This window comes from Boeremia exigua (assembly GCF_020726555.1).
Source record: "Boeremia exigua strain MPI-SDFR-AT-0100 chromosome Unknown C7974scaffold_6, whole genome shotgun sequence".
Lineage (NCBI taxonomy): Eukaryota > Fungi > Ascomycota > Dothideomycetes > Pleosporales > Didymellaceae > Boeremia > Boeremia exigua.
In genome coordinates this window covers 940,996-953,009 of record NW_025763523.1, presented here as the reverse complement: position 1 = coordinate 953,009, position 12,014 = coordinate 940,996, and the positions used below count along the sequence as shown (strand labels likewise).

Below are 12,014 nucleotides of genomic sequence, written 5' to 3'. Positions count from 1 at the left end.
CATTTGTTTGTGAGCAACCTATTCAATCCTTTTACCCTCCACACCGACTTCCCAACACTGCACAAGTTATACCTAGGTTCACGTTTGTGCTTATTCATCCACTACTTGTGCTACAGTGATATCTTCGAGCCCCACACAACTGCACCATGCAGCGCACGCGGAACGTTGACTACGACGATGACGAACTGTACGATGACTACTACGAAGAAGAGGAGGCAGATGTCATGTCAGCAGACGATAAGGAGCAGATGCGAACAAGCACACTCAGCGCGCGAGAGGCGTTAGGAGCCGCAGGATCCAGTATCAGCGACGCGCAGATACAGGAGGCGCTGTGGCACTACTACTTCGATGTTGGCAAGAGTGTGAGCTATTTGAAGAACAAGTTCTCCACGCCGGAACCGAAGAAGGAAGCACTGCCTAAGAAGGAGAAGGCTACGTCGCGCTTCGATCAGGCCGCAAGCGCCGCCATTGAAAAAGCGCCCGTTCCTGTCGGTAAGCACTTTTATGAACCGTATAGCTACGCGCAGTCGGTCTACCCTGTTGCATCGAGTTTCCCGCTGCCGCCCGCTACGATGCCGTCGAATGCCCAAGACTTCTTTGCCGACGTTCCCTGGGGCAACGTCCCAGCTCACAGGCTGGGTAAAATTACCATCGATGAGCCTCACTTCAAGGGCAGACTCCTTGGTGGCTCCTCGAAGCTGGCAGCGCTTGCGGCTAAGCGTAGGAAGGAGAGGGAAGAGGCTCAAGCTGCGTCAAATGCCAATGGCGAGACCGATGCTGCAGTCGCCATGCTCGACAAGCTCACAGTAAAGAGCAAGGAGAACGCTACATCAGCTGATGGCGTCGACCGTCCCTCGCGCATTGCCAAATACACATCCCGAAAGCGCTCTCCATCTCCAAAGCCAGAGGTTCCGGTCGAGGTCGTTGAGGCCGAGCCTGAAGCTCCAAAGCCAGCGATCGAAGTCGAGCACCCAGCACAACGAGCCACAGCTTCCATGTTCGCCTCCACACTTTGCGGTACCTCTCGCACTTCGCAGCCATCCACCATCATCCAAGAATTTCCTGTGCCATACAGTCGCTACAAAGACTACCAGGACGCAAAGCCATTTGACGGGCCCAGTCCAGACGACATCGTACGAGCGGCTCAGGCGAACAAAGGCACAGGCACGGGGCGGCGTTGAAGCTGTGGCAGCACTTGAAGCGCGCTTTTCTAAGGCATACAGGGACTACACCGAAGAAGAAGAAACCAGCCGCCGCAGCAAACGGAGACAAACTTGCAGACTCTGTGGAGAAGCTGGCGGTCGACGAGCCAAAGGTTAATAGCAGAAATCTGAATGTCCTGGACGAGCTGCAAAAGAGCGGCATGAAGCGGATGGCTAACTTCGTAGTCGTGGGTGGGTAACCTTAATGCGCAATTGTGCACAGTTGTGTGCTGACTTCTACAGGTCACGTTGATCACGGCAAGAGCACACTTATGGGGCGTTTGCTGTACGACCTCAAAGTCATTGATCAAAGATCAATTGATAAGCTCAGGAAAGAAGCTGAAACGATAGGGAAGTCGTCATTCGCTCTAGCGTGGGTGATGGATGAAACGAGCGAAGAGCGCAGTCGCGGTGTCACTGTCGATATCGCAACAAATTACTTCGAGACTGAGAAGTCGCGCTTCACTATCTTAGATGCTCCCGGACACAAAGACTTCATCCCCAACATGATCTCAGGAGCGTCACAAGCAGACTTCCCCGTGTTGGTAATCGACTCAAGTACGAACAGCTTCGAAGCAGGCTTGAAAGGTCAAACAAAAGAGCACATCCTAATCGCCCGAAGTATGGGAATGCAGCACATTATCGTCGCCATAAACAAGATGGATACTGTGGCTTGGTCGAAAACACGATTCGACGAGATCACGAAGAAGATGACGACTTTCCTCACGGAAGCCAGCTTCGTTGAGAAGCGCATCACATTCATTCCACTGGCGGGTCTTACAGGCGAGAACGTTGTCAACAAAATCTCAAACCCAGCAGCAGATTGGTACACAGGCGAAACCTTACTGGAAGCCCTCGAGCGCATCGAGCTTCCCCAACGCCACCTCGAGAAGCCTCTCCGCCTCTCCGTCGCAGACGTCTTCCGCGGCGACCTGCGCTCTCCCCTCAGCATATCTGGCCGCATCGACGTCGGCACGCTGCAAGTCGGCGACGTCATCCTCGCCCTGCCCGCCAACGAAACTGCAACCATCAAATCCATCGAAGTCCAAGACACACCCGTCGACTGGGCTGTCGCAGGCCAGATCCCCACGCTGCACCTCGCTGACATCGACCCCGTCCACCTGCGCCAGGGCGACATCGTCTGCTCGCCCAAGGCCCCCGTCAAGCTCGTCAAGGCTTTTACCTCCAAGCTTCTCGCTTTCGAACACGTGCTGCCTATGCCCGTTGAGGTGTTCCGCAGCACGCTGAACAGCCCTGGCAGTATCAGGGTGTTGAGCGCGAAGCTGAACAAGTTCACCGGCGAGGTCACGAAGAAGAAGCCGAGAATCGTCAAGCCGGGCGAGGTTGCGAGAGTCGTGGTGCAGTTGGAGCGGGAGCTGCCGATCGAAGAGGGCATGCGGGTTGTTGTGCGTGAGCGCGGGAGGACAGTGGGCGCTGGGTTGATGGAGAACGTAGCATAGTTTTGGGGTGTGTCGGTCGGGTCAAATCAAAAGCATTATAGTCACTCTGTTGCAAGTTGCGTATGTGTCTGTGCAATTGCATAACGTGTTCTGCAGACGTCGTTGACAAGCCCTCAATCTCTCCGTGAATACTCCAGCCGTTAGACATGGTCAGGCGACGGTGACAAGGGCCTCTAACCCCGCATACATTGATCCCACTATGCCATGTGCGCCCTTCGCTTTCACATTTGCTATTTGCTCTAGGCAGCAAACGAAATGCTTGCTCCCAGCCCCCCGATTCTTATACAAACGCTCACCACCCCACGCATCACCACCAACCCGCGCATTCACCACTTACTAACCACACATCTGCCACCACCCTCTCATCCCGCCACCACCACCACCGCCACCGGCAACAATAGTAACAATGCCTCACCCCCCACCCCCAAAGAAGCCGCAAACCCCCTCCCGCCTCGCCTCAATCCACGCCATAAAAACCCACTGGTCCCTCACCACCCTCGCGTCCCTCTTCAGCGCCTGCAGCCCTCTCGTCCAGAAAAAACTGTACCAGCTGCCTCTCCCCCCGACGTTAAAACCCGGTTCGCGCGGCGCGGCCTCGCACACGGACGACTTCTTCGAGGACGCGACGCTAGCGCTGCTGGAGCAGCTGGCAGCGGTGGCGCCGCACGCGCGGGAGGAAGTCAAGCAGCGGCTGCGCAAGCGGTGGCGGGCGCGGAGTAAAGGGGGGAAGGACGGGGTGTGGGGGCTTGCGCAGCTGCGGTGTGGGGAGGGGTGGGCGGGGAAGAACGAGAGTCTGAGGGTGGATTTGGGGGAGTTTATTGGGGAGTTTAAAGGTGTGTGTTGCGAGTGGAGAGGGTGCGAGGAGTGTGCTGACGCGGGGAGTAGCGAGAGCGGCGGCGGTGGAAGAGCAGCAGGAGAGCGCTTCGGATGCTGAGACTGAGAGCTTGCGTAGCGACGAAGAGGATGTTGCGCACGGTGGTGAAGATGACGGGGGTGACGATGGTGACGAACCTGCAGCATCGCGGACGCCTTCTCCCCGTATGAATTTTGGTCCCTCCGAAAGAGCACTATCTTCAATTCGCACCGCCTGGAATATCAATCCACCCCACGCTCACCCCTTCTCCGTTCTCCCCCAACACTCCTTCGATCCTGCAACGCGCAATCTGAACCAACCCTTCAAGTACACGCCCGAGCTGCTCGGCGCGATCTACAATCTGGCACAGGCAACGCGGGGCCGAGAGAGCGAGGTGAAGAAAAGGCTACGAAGCGCGTTTCGCAAGGAGAAGGAGTTCAAGGAATGGGCTGCGATAGGGCTATTGGAAGAGGTGCAGCGGGGTTTTGAGGAGGAAGAGGATAAGGAATGATGGAGCGAGCAAGGCGGTCGACGCCGAGGTGTATTGCTCGATACGCAAGCATAGCTTTGGACGCATTGCCTCTTTCATCTGGCGATTTGCTGTCCCTTGATGGTGTTGGCTTTCAAACCCCGTGCTGATAGTAAAGCGCGAACGACAAGCGATTTGTTTAACAGAGTTGAATCATGATGACAATGACGTCGTCTCTATGTGTCTTGCGTGCTTTGTCGTTGATCGTACTGGAGTCGCTCTTTTTGACGACACCGTTTTGTGGTTGAGAGAACCTGGTCGTGTATTGCAGCACATCGCCTCCAGGCTTGCATTTGAGAAGGGTGTGAATGGTAGTCTGCATGCAAATACCTATGCGTTTTCTGGAGACATGTTGTGTTTCATCCAGCTTCCGATACTTTCGATGTGCTTTGAGCCTTCTGCACTAAGTTGTTGCTCTGACCAAAGCCCCGCGTCTGCGAACGAGTCGAATTGGACTCTTTCTTCCGCGTACTCCTCATAGTACTGCTTCTCAGTAGGATCGTGCGCTTTTGTGCGGCCAGTCTGAGACTTCACAGCATGGCGGGCAATGCTTCGCCTGAGAAGCTTCGACAATTCTGCGGCTTGGTCGTGAAGTGGACTCTGCGCTCCAGTAGTGATGTTCCAGGCCGGTAGGCTGACCTTGCCGGCACCTGCTTGGGGGTAGACACGGGCATATGATCGACACCTTGTCAATTCAGGGTGTCCCAACGGCTCCGGGGATTCTCGGTTGAACGAGTTGAAATGGTTCAGGCTCATCTGAGTTTCAATGTCGAGTGCGTAATCGGGCTGGTCAAGGGCTGAGTCTACGGCTTGTGGTAGAACGAGCTGTGCATGTGGCGAGCGGAAGAAGTGGGCTGGGGAGGTGAATCGATCAAACATATCCTCCTGTCGACGAAAAAGCACGTTGCGCATCTCAGAGAGAGGGAGAGTAGGAATGAGGGAGCTGTCTGCCCAAGCTTGCCACGAGGTCAGAGGCACTGCTTTTGGCTTGCGTTTACGCTTGGCTTTCGTTTTGGGCAGCTCTCCCACTTTGAGCGCTTTAAATGAAGCCATCAAGTCTTCGTCTGCTGGGAATGCAGTTTCTTCGGCGCCGGACGGCTCTGGTAACTCTGATGCACTGACATTGGGCAGGTCGTCAGGGAAGACCCAATCCACAATCGGGTTGTTCACGGCAGCAGCAGTGATACGGCTCTCGCCGACTCGACACTCTGTCAAAGCAAGCATAGTGGCGATGGAGCCCCCCATCAGCTCTCCACAGATGCCCAAACGTGCCGCATAGGGCTGTTGGGCGCCATCGATGAGCATGTTCTCTTGAATCCAGTCGTAACCGTAGAGCACGTCATGATATGGTGTTGGGAACTGATGCTGTGAAGATGCACGGTAGTTGATGCGCACGATGGTCGCTGCGCTCGACGCACGCAGCGCGGCAATGATACCTTCTTCTGCCTCAGCATTTGCGGGGACTACAGGCCCGGGGGGCAGATAGATGAGCACAGGTGATGATGCGTCGAGAGCATGATAGACGTCAAGTCTGATGGAGCCATTTGACCGACATGGAACGTCGAAGTGCTCCTCTCGCGGTGGAGCTGTGACAGCCGAGTAGGCACGGCTCAGACGCGTGTTGAGCGAACTAGATTGTGGCAGCCGTGATGATGGTGCACTCGTCTTGAGAGATGTGCAGGCTCTGCAGAGAGAACGAGAAAACATTGAAGGGTTGACAAAAATGATGAGACGGAACGTTGACGTAGTGGCTCCTGCGCTGTTGGACCTGTCGTACCCAAAAACGACGAAGGCAAGCGCGATCTGACGAAAGCACACCAGACGCGACCGACAGAACAGTCTGGTCCTTTTCGGGAGCGTCCGAGCAGGGAGTGACAGGATGCGACACGAGATACGGTCACTAAACGAGCGAAAAGTCTCGAACTGGGCTAGAAAGCGTGTTTTTGTGGTACAGGTCGTCAGGGGCGGGTGGTCCCAGGAAATTACATGGGACACCACCGTTAGCTGCGCAGCTCCCGCCGGCTAGAACTACAATTCTCCGCCGCGGCGCTGCCTGTGTTCTTGTTTTTCTCTTATCTCTCCTTACTGCGTGCGTGCTGCGTTTCTCTTGTTGCTGCAACTGTTCTTGCTTTGGACGCCTGGAAAGTTGGCGGTGGACCCCTGACGCCGAGGTTCGACGATCGTCACTCCGCTCTGCGAACGGTGCACCGCCTCGCGACGCTGCACACCAAGTCTTTCGGCTTACTCGTCTGGAGCGCCTGAGCACTCAGCCCTCAACCGTTTATAATCGCCGACTCCCCTCGCTCTGCGACCCCCGAACCCCGCGCCGCACCCGCCAGACTGCCCAACGCCACAGCACTGCGACCCCCTCAACAGCTCCAAGCCCTCTGCCCCGTACGGCGCCCAGCCTCTGCAGAATCCCACGACCCACCACGAACTTTCGCGAAAAAATACACCCAGCGGCGAGTCTGGCGCGTCTTCGGTAGCACTCGAACTGGTAGCGACGGGCGCACCCCGGAGCAGCTCTCACCATGGCCGAGCAATCGAAAGTGCGGGCGACCCTTGCCCTGCTGAAGAATCTTGTACTAGCAGCGCTGCTGTACGCGACTATCTATGGAATCATAAACATAGTAAGCGACCCCAGCGTCGCGACTAAGGGGAAACTGGGCATTCCCGCCTTTCTGGACAAAGCCGGTCCAACGGAGCTGATCAAGACCACCAAGGCCGGCGTCCAGGTCAAGTTCGCCGGCACCACCAAGACTGTCACCATCAACCCGCACGCCAATGTCTTCAACCGGCCCGTCACTGCTGTCGAGATCAAGGACGACTACATGGGCCCCCGCCCCCACGTCGACACCGAGGCCGATCTGCATATGTTGGTTGAGGAGTGTAGGGGCACATACGCTGGTATCGAGAAGATGAGGAACGTCTTTGACTGCCTGAAGTTCTTCGCCGACGATGAGTCGCGTTACTACAAGCTGCCCGAGGAGCCTGCCCGCGCGAGTGCCCAGGATCCCCGCAAGGCCGAGTACGTCGACGCAGACGGCCACGGCAACACACTCAAGAGCTACCTGCCCGTCAAAGAGGCAATCGCCGCGAACGGCTCGAGCATCGGCACCTGCCCAGGCCCCATCATCCCATACCACGTTTATTGGACTGGCCCTGCAACCTGGCGAGTCGAGGTCTTCATCAAGAGCTATCTGTACACCCAGAACCTGGCATGCTCCCGCCTGTGGCTGTGGCTGGACAGCGACAAGAACCCCAACGCCGTCCAGAACATGATGACTAGGGATGCCCTCTTCGCTCGCTTTCTGCCTCTGGTCGAGCGCGGCGACATCGTTCTCAAGGCCTGGAACTTCCCCAAGCGCATTCCGCTGCCCAAGGACGAGGAGGACAAGAATGGCTTCGGATACTACAGCACTCCTGGCCGGCCCAATGCAGAAGGCGAGAAGGTCTTGGCCGAGAACATCATTGAAGACAAGACAGGCCAGCAGTGGCTGGTCCTCACACCAAAACAGATGACATTCCTGCCCGTCGCTGTCTCAGATGCGGTCAGATTCATTGTCTTGCACATCCACGGCGGCGCATACTTCGACATGGATGTTTTGATGCTCAGGGACATGCGGCCGCTGCTCTTGCCCAAGGAGCATGCCTTTGCCGAGCGATGGGCTGCGCACCCGCACCCCGGCGACTACAACACGGCCATCATGTCTCTCACAGCCAACTCGTCGCTGTCATCCTACCTCCTCTACGGCGGCATCCGTATGGGCGTCAACTTCCACCCCCGAGTTCTCGGCCGCATGGCCTGGAAGGACGGCCGTGACCAGGAGTTTCTAATGCTCGAGACCGGCGCCTTCGACCCCATCTGGACAGAATTCAACTGGGATCGCGAAGGCCGCTGCACTGTCCCCTGTCTCCGCGACTACGGCGCAGCGTTCAAGGGTAAGAAGGGCTCGCTCAGAGACGAGTGGGAGAGCTACGACGGCCCCCAGCTCAAGCACATCGACCTCACCAAAGCGGCACGCAAGGACCTCAAGGCACGTGCCCGCGAAGACGAAGAGCACGTCCCTGCATCCGCCGCCGCAACACCAGCGAAGGGCGAGCACGCAGACTCCTTCCAAGCCACGCTCGACGAAGAAGCCGCCCTGCGCAACGCTGGCGTCGTTGCAGCATACAACTTCGACGAAGACAAATTTCCCCCCAACAACCGCACGCTCGAGAACTTCTTCCGTGGCGCCTGGACCTACCACATCCACAACCAGGTAAGCCCCCTCCATCTCATCTCACCTCACCCCGACTCAATATCCCTTTCTTCTGTCCGGTCAGAATTCTCGAACACATGATGCTAACACCAAACAGTGGCTAAAGCACCCTGAGCCCTCCTCCTGGATCTCCATCCTCGAGCACGCCCAAGACGGCTTCTTCGCCCGCACCCGCTCAAACCCTTACGCCGAGCACTGGACCGGTCCCAATCTCGCGCCCTACAACTACTGGCCCGAGTTCGTCTGAGGAAGCAGTCGGTCTGCTTGCTGCCTCGCGCGCACCGGGTCGCAAGGCTACAGGAGCACGCTGCGCCGTGCCGCGCCGCGTCGCGCACGGGAGGGACGTCGAGTCTGACGCGGTGACGGACCGCGGCGCGTGGCGCGTGCTGCTCCTTCTCCGCGTGCCCGCACACCCCCTCGATCACCCGATCTGGTCTGATCCGGTCTGCACAAACCCCGCGTCGCGGCGCACTCACCCGTGCGAAGCGTTCAGCGCCGCGGGGGCGTGGCGGTGCCGCGCGGTTGCCGAGAAGCCGTTTCAGCGTACATACACACACGTACATACCACACCACGCGATCGCTGCGGCGACGCTTGTTTATATATTCCGGCGGGTCCCTCGGTTTTCCAGGGCTTTGAGTTTCCAAGGGCAGCGATTTGGTGTTCGGATGTGAATTCGGGGGTCGGGGTCGGGGTCGTTCGTTGTATATACCACACCCTCGCTTGTTGAGCTTGAGGACGTTTTATGTTGTTTATGCTAGGCTATTCTTGTATATTGTTCGGTTGCCTGTGGTGAGTTGTGTTGTGTCGTGCTGTGGTGCTGTGGAGTGTGGTTCTTGTGGCGACGCGGTTCGGGTTGTAGATGATGTGTCTGTGTGACAGACCGCATATCTCTTGCGTCAAGCACTGAGCACTTGCATGATAGAGCGCACACCACCAATATTACCAGTGTATCAGAGTAGATCGAGACATGACGGTGCAGGGTATATATTCAAGCATTTATGGCTCCCTCCTCTCCCCTCCTTTTCCCCGTTCGCTCCTTCCCCGCGTCATCATCTCATCAACACCACTATTACCCACACTTCCCTGCACTCATCCACGCCGTCTGATCTACTCACAAATCAATCAACGGCTCATCCACCTTCTGCGCCGGCGCAGCCTGGGGCGCAGACGGGAAACTCTCGGGGCCGTAGCCGCCCATTGCGTAGGGCGTCGCGGGATTCCAGTAACTCTGCTGCTGTTGCTGAGGAGGCTGCTGCTGTGGGGGTTGCTGCTGGGGTGGTGGCTGCTGTTGCTGGGGCGGCTGCCACTGTTGTTGAGGCGGCGCCTGCTGTTGCTGCTGGGGCGCAGGTGCTTGGTGTTGCGGCGGCGCGTTCTCCCTTGGATACGGTGGGTTCTGCCACGCTGTCGCCGGCTGGGCAGGAGGTGAGATCGGCGCTTGCTGTTGTTGAGGCGGGCCGCGGTTGTACATCTGCGGCGAGGAGGGTTGGGGTGGTTGTGAGGCGTGGCTGTATGTGCGCTGGATGGGAGCTGGCGCGCTGTCGTTGTAGTAGTAATTTGCGCTCTCAGCATCAGAGACGTTGGAGGGTGGTGCCTGAGGCGGGTAGCCGGAGGATTGCGGTGGGTATTGGTTTGACATCTGGCGTTGAAGTTGTGGCGAGGGAGGTTGCTGGTAAGACGCGCTGGGCGGTCGTTGCTGGGACGCTGGGCCGCTGCTGTATGAGGCGAGGTTGGGATATGGCTGTGATGGTTGTTGAGGCTGCTGGTAAGGGTCAGGCGATGCGTATGACTGGGGTGGCGCTGCTCGCTGGTCGAATTGAGGGTATGGCTGCTGTGGTTGTGACTGATAGCTGGGCTGCGGTCGGCCGTATGGATCTGAGGGGGCAGCATTGCTCGAGTAGTAGTTTTCGCTGCCTGAATATGCTGGTGCGCCTGACGGGATCTGTGGGTAGACGTTTGAGGTGGGACGAGGCATGCCGTACATGGCACCGGCCTGGTTGTATGTGCTAGACAGACGTTCCTCGAGCATGCGGTCGTAGTAACGCACGACCGTGGAGAGCTTGGCATGAAGATCCAGCAGTGTTTCTACACATGTTAGTTGGCGACGCCTAAGGCGGAGAGACGGATGACCTACCGTGCTTGCTCATCGTCTCGCCATATGTCCGAGCGAGCTTGGGTCGCAGTTTGCCAATGCTTTCATACAGCTCCTGTATCTGAGGTTCGCGCAAGATGGCGCCTGGGGGTTGATGCTGTAGTCTGTCCACTAATGTTGAGAAAAGGTTTATGTTCTCCGCCTCCACTGGTGTAAGCTCGAAGTCGTTCTTCGGCGCAACAAAGGGCGTTCCATTCGAGACATTTGTCGTTTGCTGGCGAAAGTCTGTTGCATATTTTTTCTTCTGCTCCTCCATATCAGCAAGGGATGCTGCAATAGCGGCTTTCAGGTCATCATCCTCCTCATCTTCCGGCTCTGGTTTCTTTGTTGTACCATTCGGCTTCGATTGTGACTGCAGCTGCGCTTGCGACACGAACCCAGACGAGCTGTTGCCCTTGGTCTCTTCCAGGCTCATCTCTAGTGCTCTCTTCAGGTCTGCATCGAAGCTGTCTTCTACACGCGGGTTGCGTGGCTCCATTGAGCCCTGGTATAGCGTCTTAGTCGGCTTGGGTGCATCGAATCTGGGAGGTGCAGGGGCTGCCCGTGATCGATCGGTGAGCTTCGCATGGCAGCCGTCGTCAACTCGTACTGGATCCAGGATACCGAGATGTGGCAGAGGGATGTTGTTACTCGAGCAGGCGCCACAGAAGACGTTGCCACAGTTTCGGCAGTGATGCTTGCGGTTCGTGAAGGTAAAGGCTGTGCGACAGCGCATGCACACGTCCGAGTCGGACCACTCTGGAGGCTGCACTTTGTAAGCAAGCGTCGGTCAATCACAGGGGGTTGGCCTACTGCACTACTGTCGAGCATGCTGCTAGATATGTTCTCTTTTGGTGGAAAGTGATACCCTTCTCGCTGCAGGCTGCGGTAGACCTCGTTGATGTAGCTCAGATTGCTGCGCCCCTCCGCTGCTGTCGCCCAGGACTGTATGAGCTCCAGCATCTTACTTCTTACATCGTGGTTTGCTGCGGCACCACCGGGCGCTTTCATCAGGGAGGTCATGTTGTCTAGGAACTCGCGCGAAGCTATCTCTTGGATGAAGTGGGCGCCGCCGTTCTTAACGCAGGTATCCGTGAGCTGCGATGAGCATTAGTCGGCTGCATACCAGCTGTAGGTGTGGACTATCATACATTCAGAGCTGCCAGCTGGACGTTGGGGTTCTTGTGCCCTATGCGCTTCTTCAACGAGCGCATGGCGTCTTTAGGCTGCACTGTCTTGGAGCGAATTACGTCGGATATCTCGAGGTTGAGCGGCATATCCTCCCTGCGCTGCGTTAGCACAGGCTCCTCCAGCTACTCCTGCATTGCTCCTCCACGTACAGGCTCGAGGTGGTGGCGCGCTCAATCTGCTCATCGAGCGCGCCGTTGGTCGACGACCCGAACCAGCCCGCCATGGTGTCTGAATGTGTGCGTCGATTGTGGCGTCTCTAGCCGCTGCGTCAATCTGTGGGCGTGTACAATATAACGTGCAGCTTCTCCTGCTCGGAGAGTGGTCCAGTGTGCAGTATGGCGAATTGTGGTATGGTGAGGTGTGATGGATGCTTACTGAGGTAGCTACG

At 57.2% G+C, this 12,014-nt stretch overlaps 4 protein-coding genes across 4 annotated transcripts; 2 read left to right on the top strand and 2 right to left on the bottom strand.

The window, feature by feature from the left end:
- Nucleotides 1-146: 146 nt before the first annotated feature.
- C7974DRAFT_358996 (elongation factor 1-alpha) lies at nucleotides 147-2,775 on the top strand (the record flags this gene model as incomplete). The annotated part of the gene is made up of 3 exons (XM_046139653.1): nucleotides 147-1,133; nucleotides 1,238-1,394; nucleotides 1,446-2,775. 3 exons carry the CDS (start codon nucleotides 147-149, stop codon nucleotides 2,660-2,662), a joined length of 2,361 nt encoding a protein of 786 aa, XP_045997054.1. The 3' UTR covers nucleotides 2,663-2,775.
- Nucleotides 2,776-4,028: 1,253 nt separating this feature from the next.
- On the bottom strand, nucleotides 4,029-5,993 carry C7974DRAFT_184167 (Alpha/Beta hydrolase protein). Its single transcript, XM_046136430.1, has one exon. It carries the CDS (start codon nucleotides 5,749-5,751, stop codon nucleotides 4,375-4,377), a length of 1,377 nt encoding a protein of 458 aa, XP_045997053.1. The 5' UTR covers nucleotides 5,752-5,993; the 3' UTR covers nucleotides 4,029-4,374.
- A 582-nt stretch (nucleotides 5,994-6,575) lies between these two features.
- On the top strand, nucleotides 6,576-8,553 carry C7974DRAFT_376146 (uncharacterized protein; the record flags this gene model as incomplete). The annotated part of the gene is made up of 2 exons (XM_046140260.1): nucleotides 6,576-8,306; nucleotides 8,404-8,553. 2 exons carry the CDS (start codon nucleotides 6,576-6,578, stop codon nucleotides 8,551-8,553), a joined length of 1,881 nt encoding a protein of 626 aa, XP_045997052.1.
- Nucleotides 8,554-9,330: 777 nt separating this feature from the next.
- C7974DRAFT_394210 (vacuolar protein sorting-associated protein 27) lies at nucleotides 9,331-12,006 on the bottom strand. Its single transcript, XM_046141856.1, has 5 exons — nucleotides 11,776-12,006; nucleotides 11,587-11,719; nucleotides 11,249-11,533; nucleotides 10,439-11,201; nucleotides 9,331-10,389 (listed from the first exon to the last, which is right to left on the bottom strand). The coding sequence occupies exons 1-5, from the start codon at nucleotides 11,847-11,849 to the stop codon at nucleotides 9,419-9,421; spliced, it is 2,226 nt and encodes a 741-aa protein (XP_045997051.1). The 5' UTR covers nucleotides 11,850-12,006; the 3' UTR covers nucleotides 9,331-9,418.
- Nucleotides 12,007-12,014: the final 8 nt, after the last annotated feature.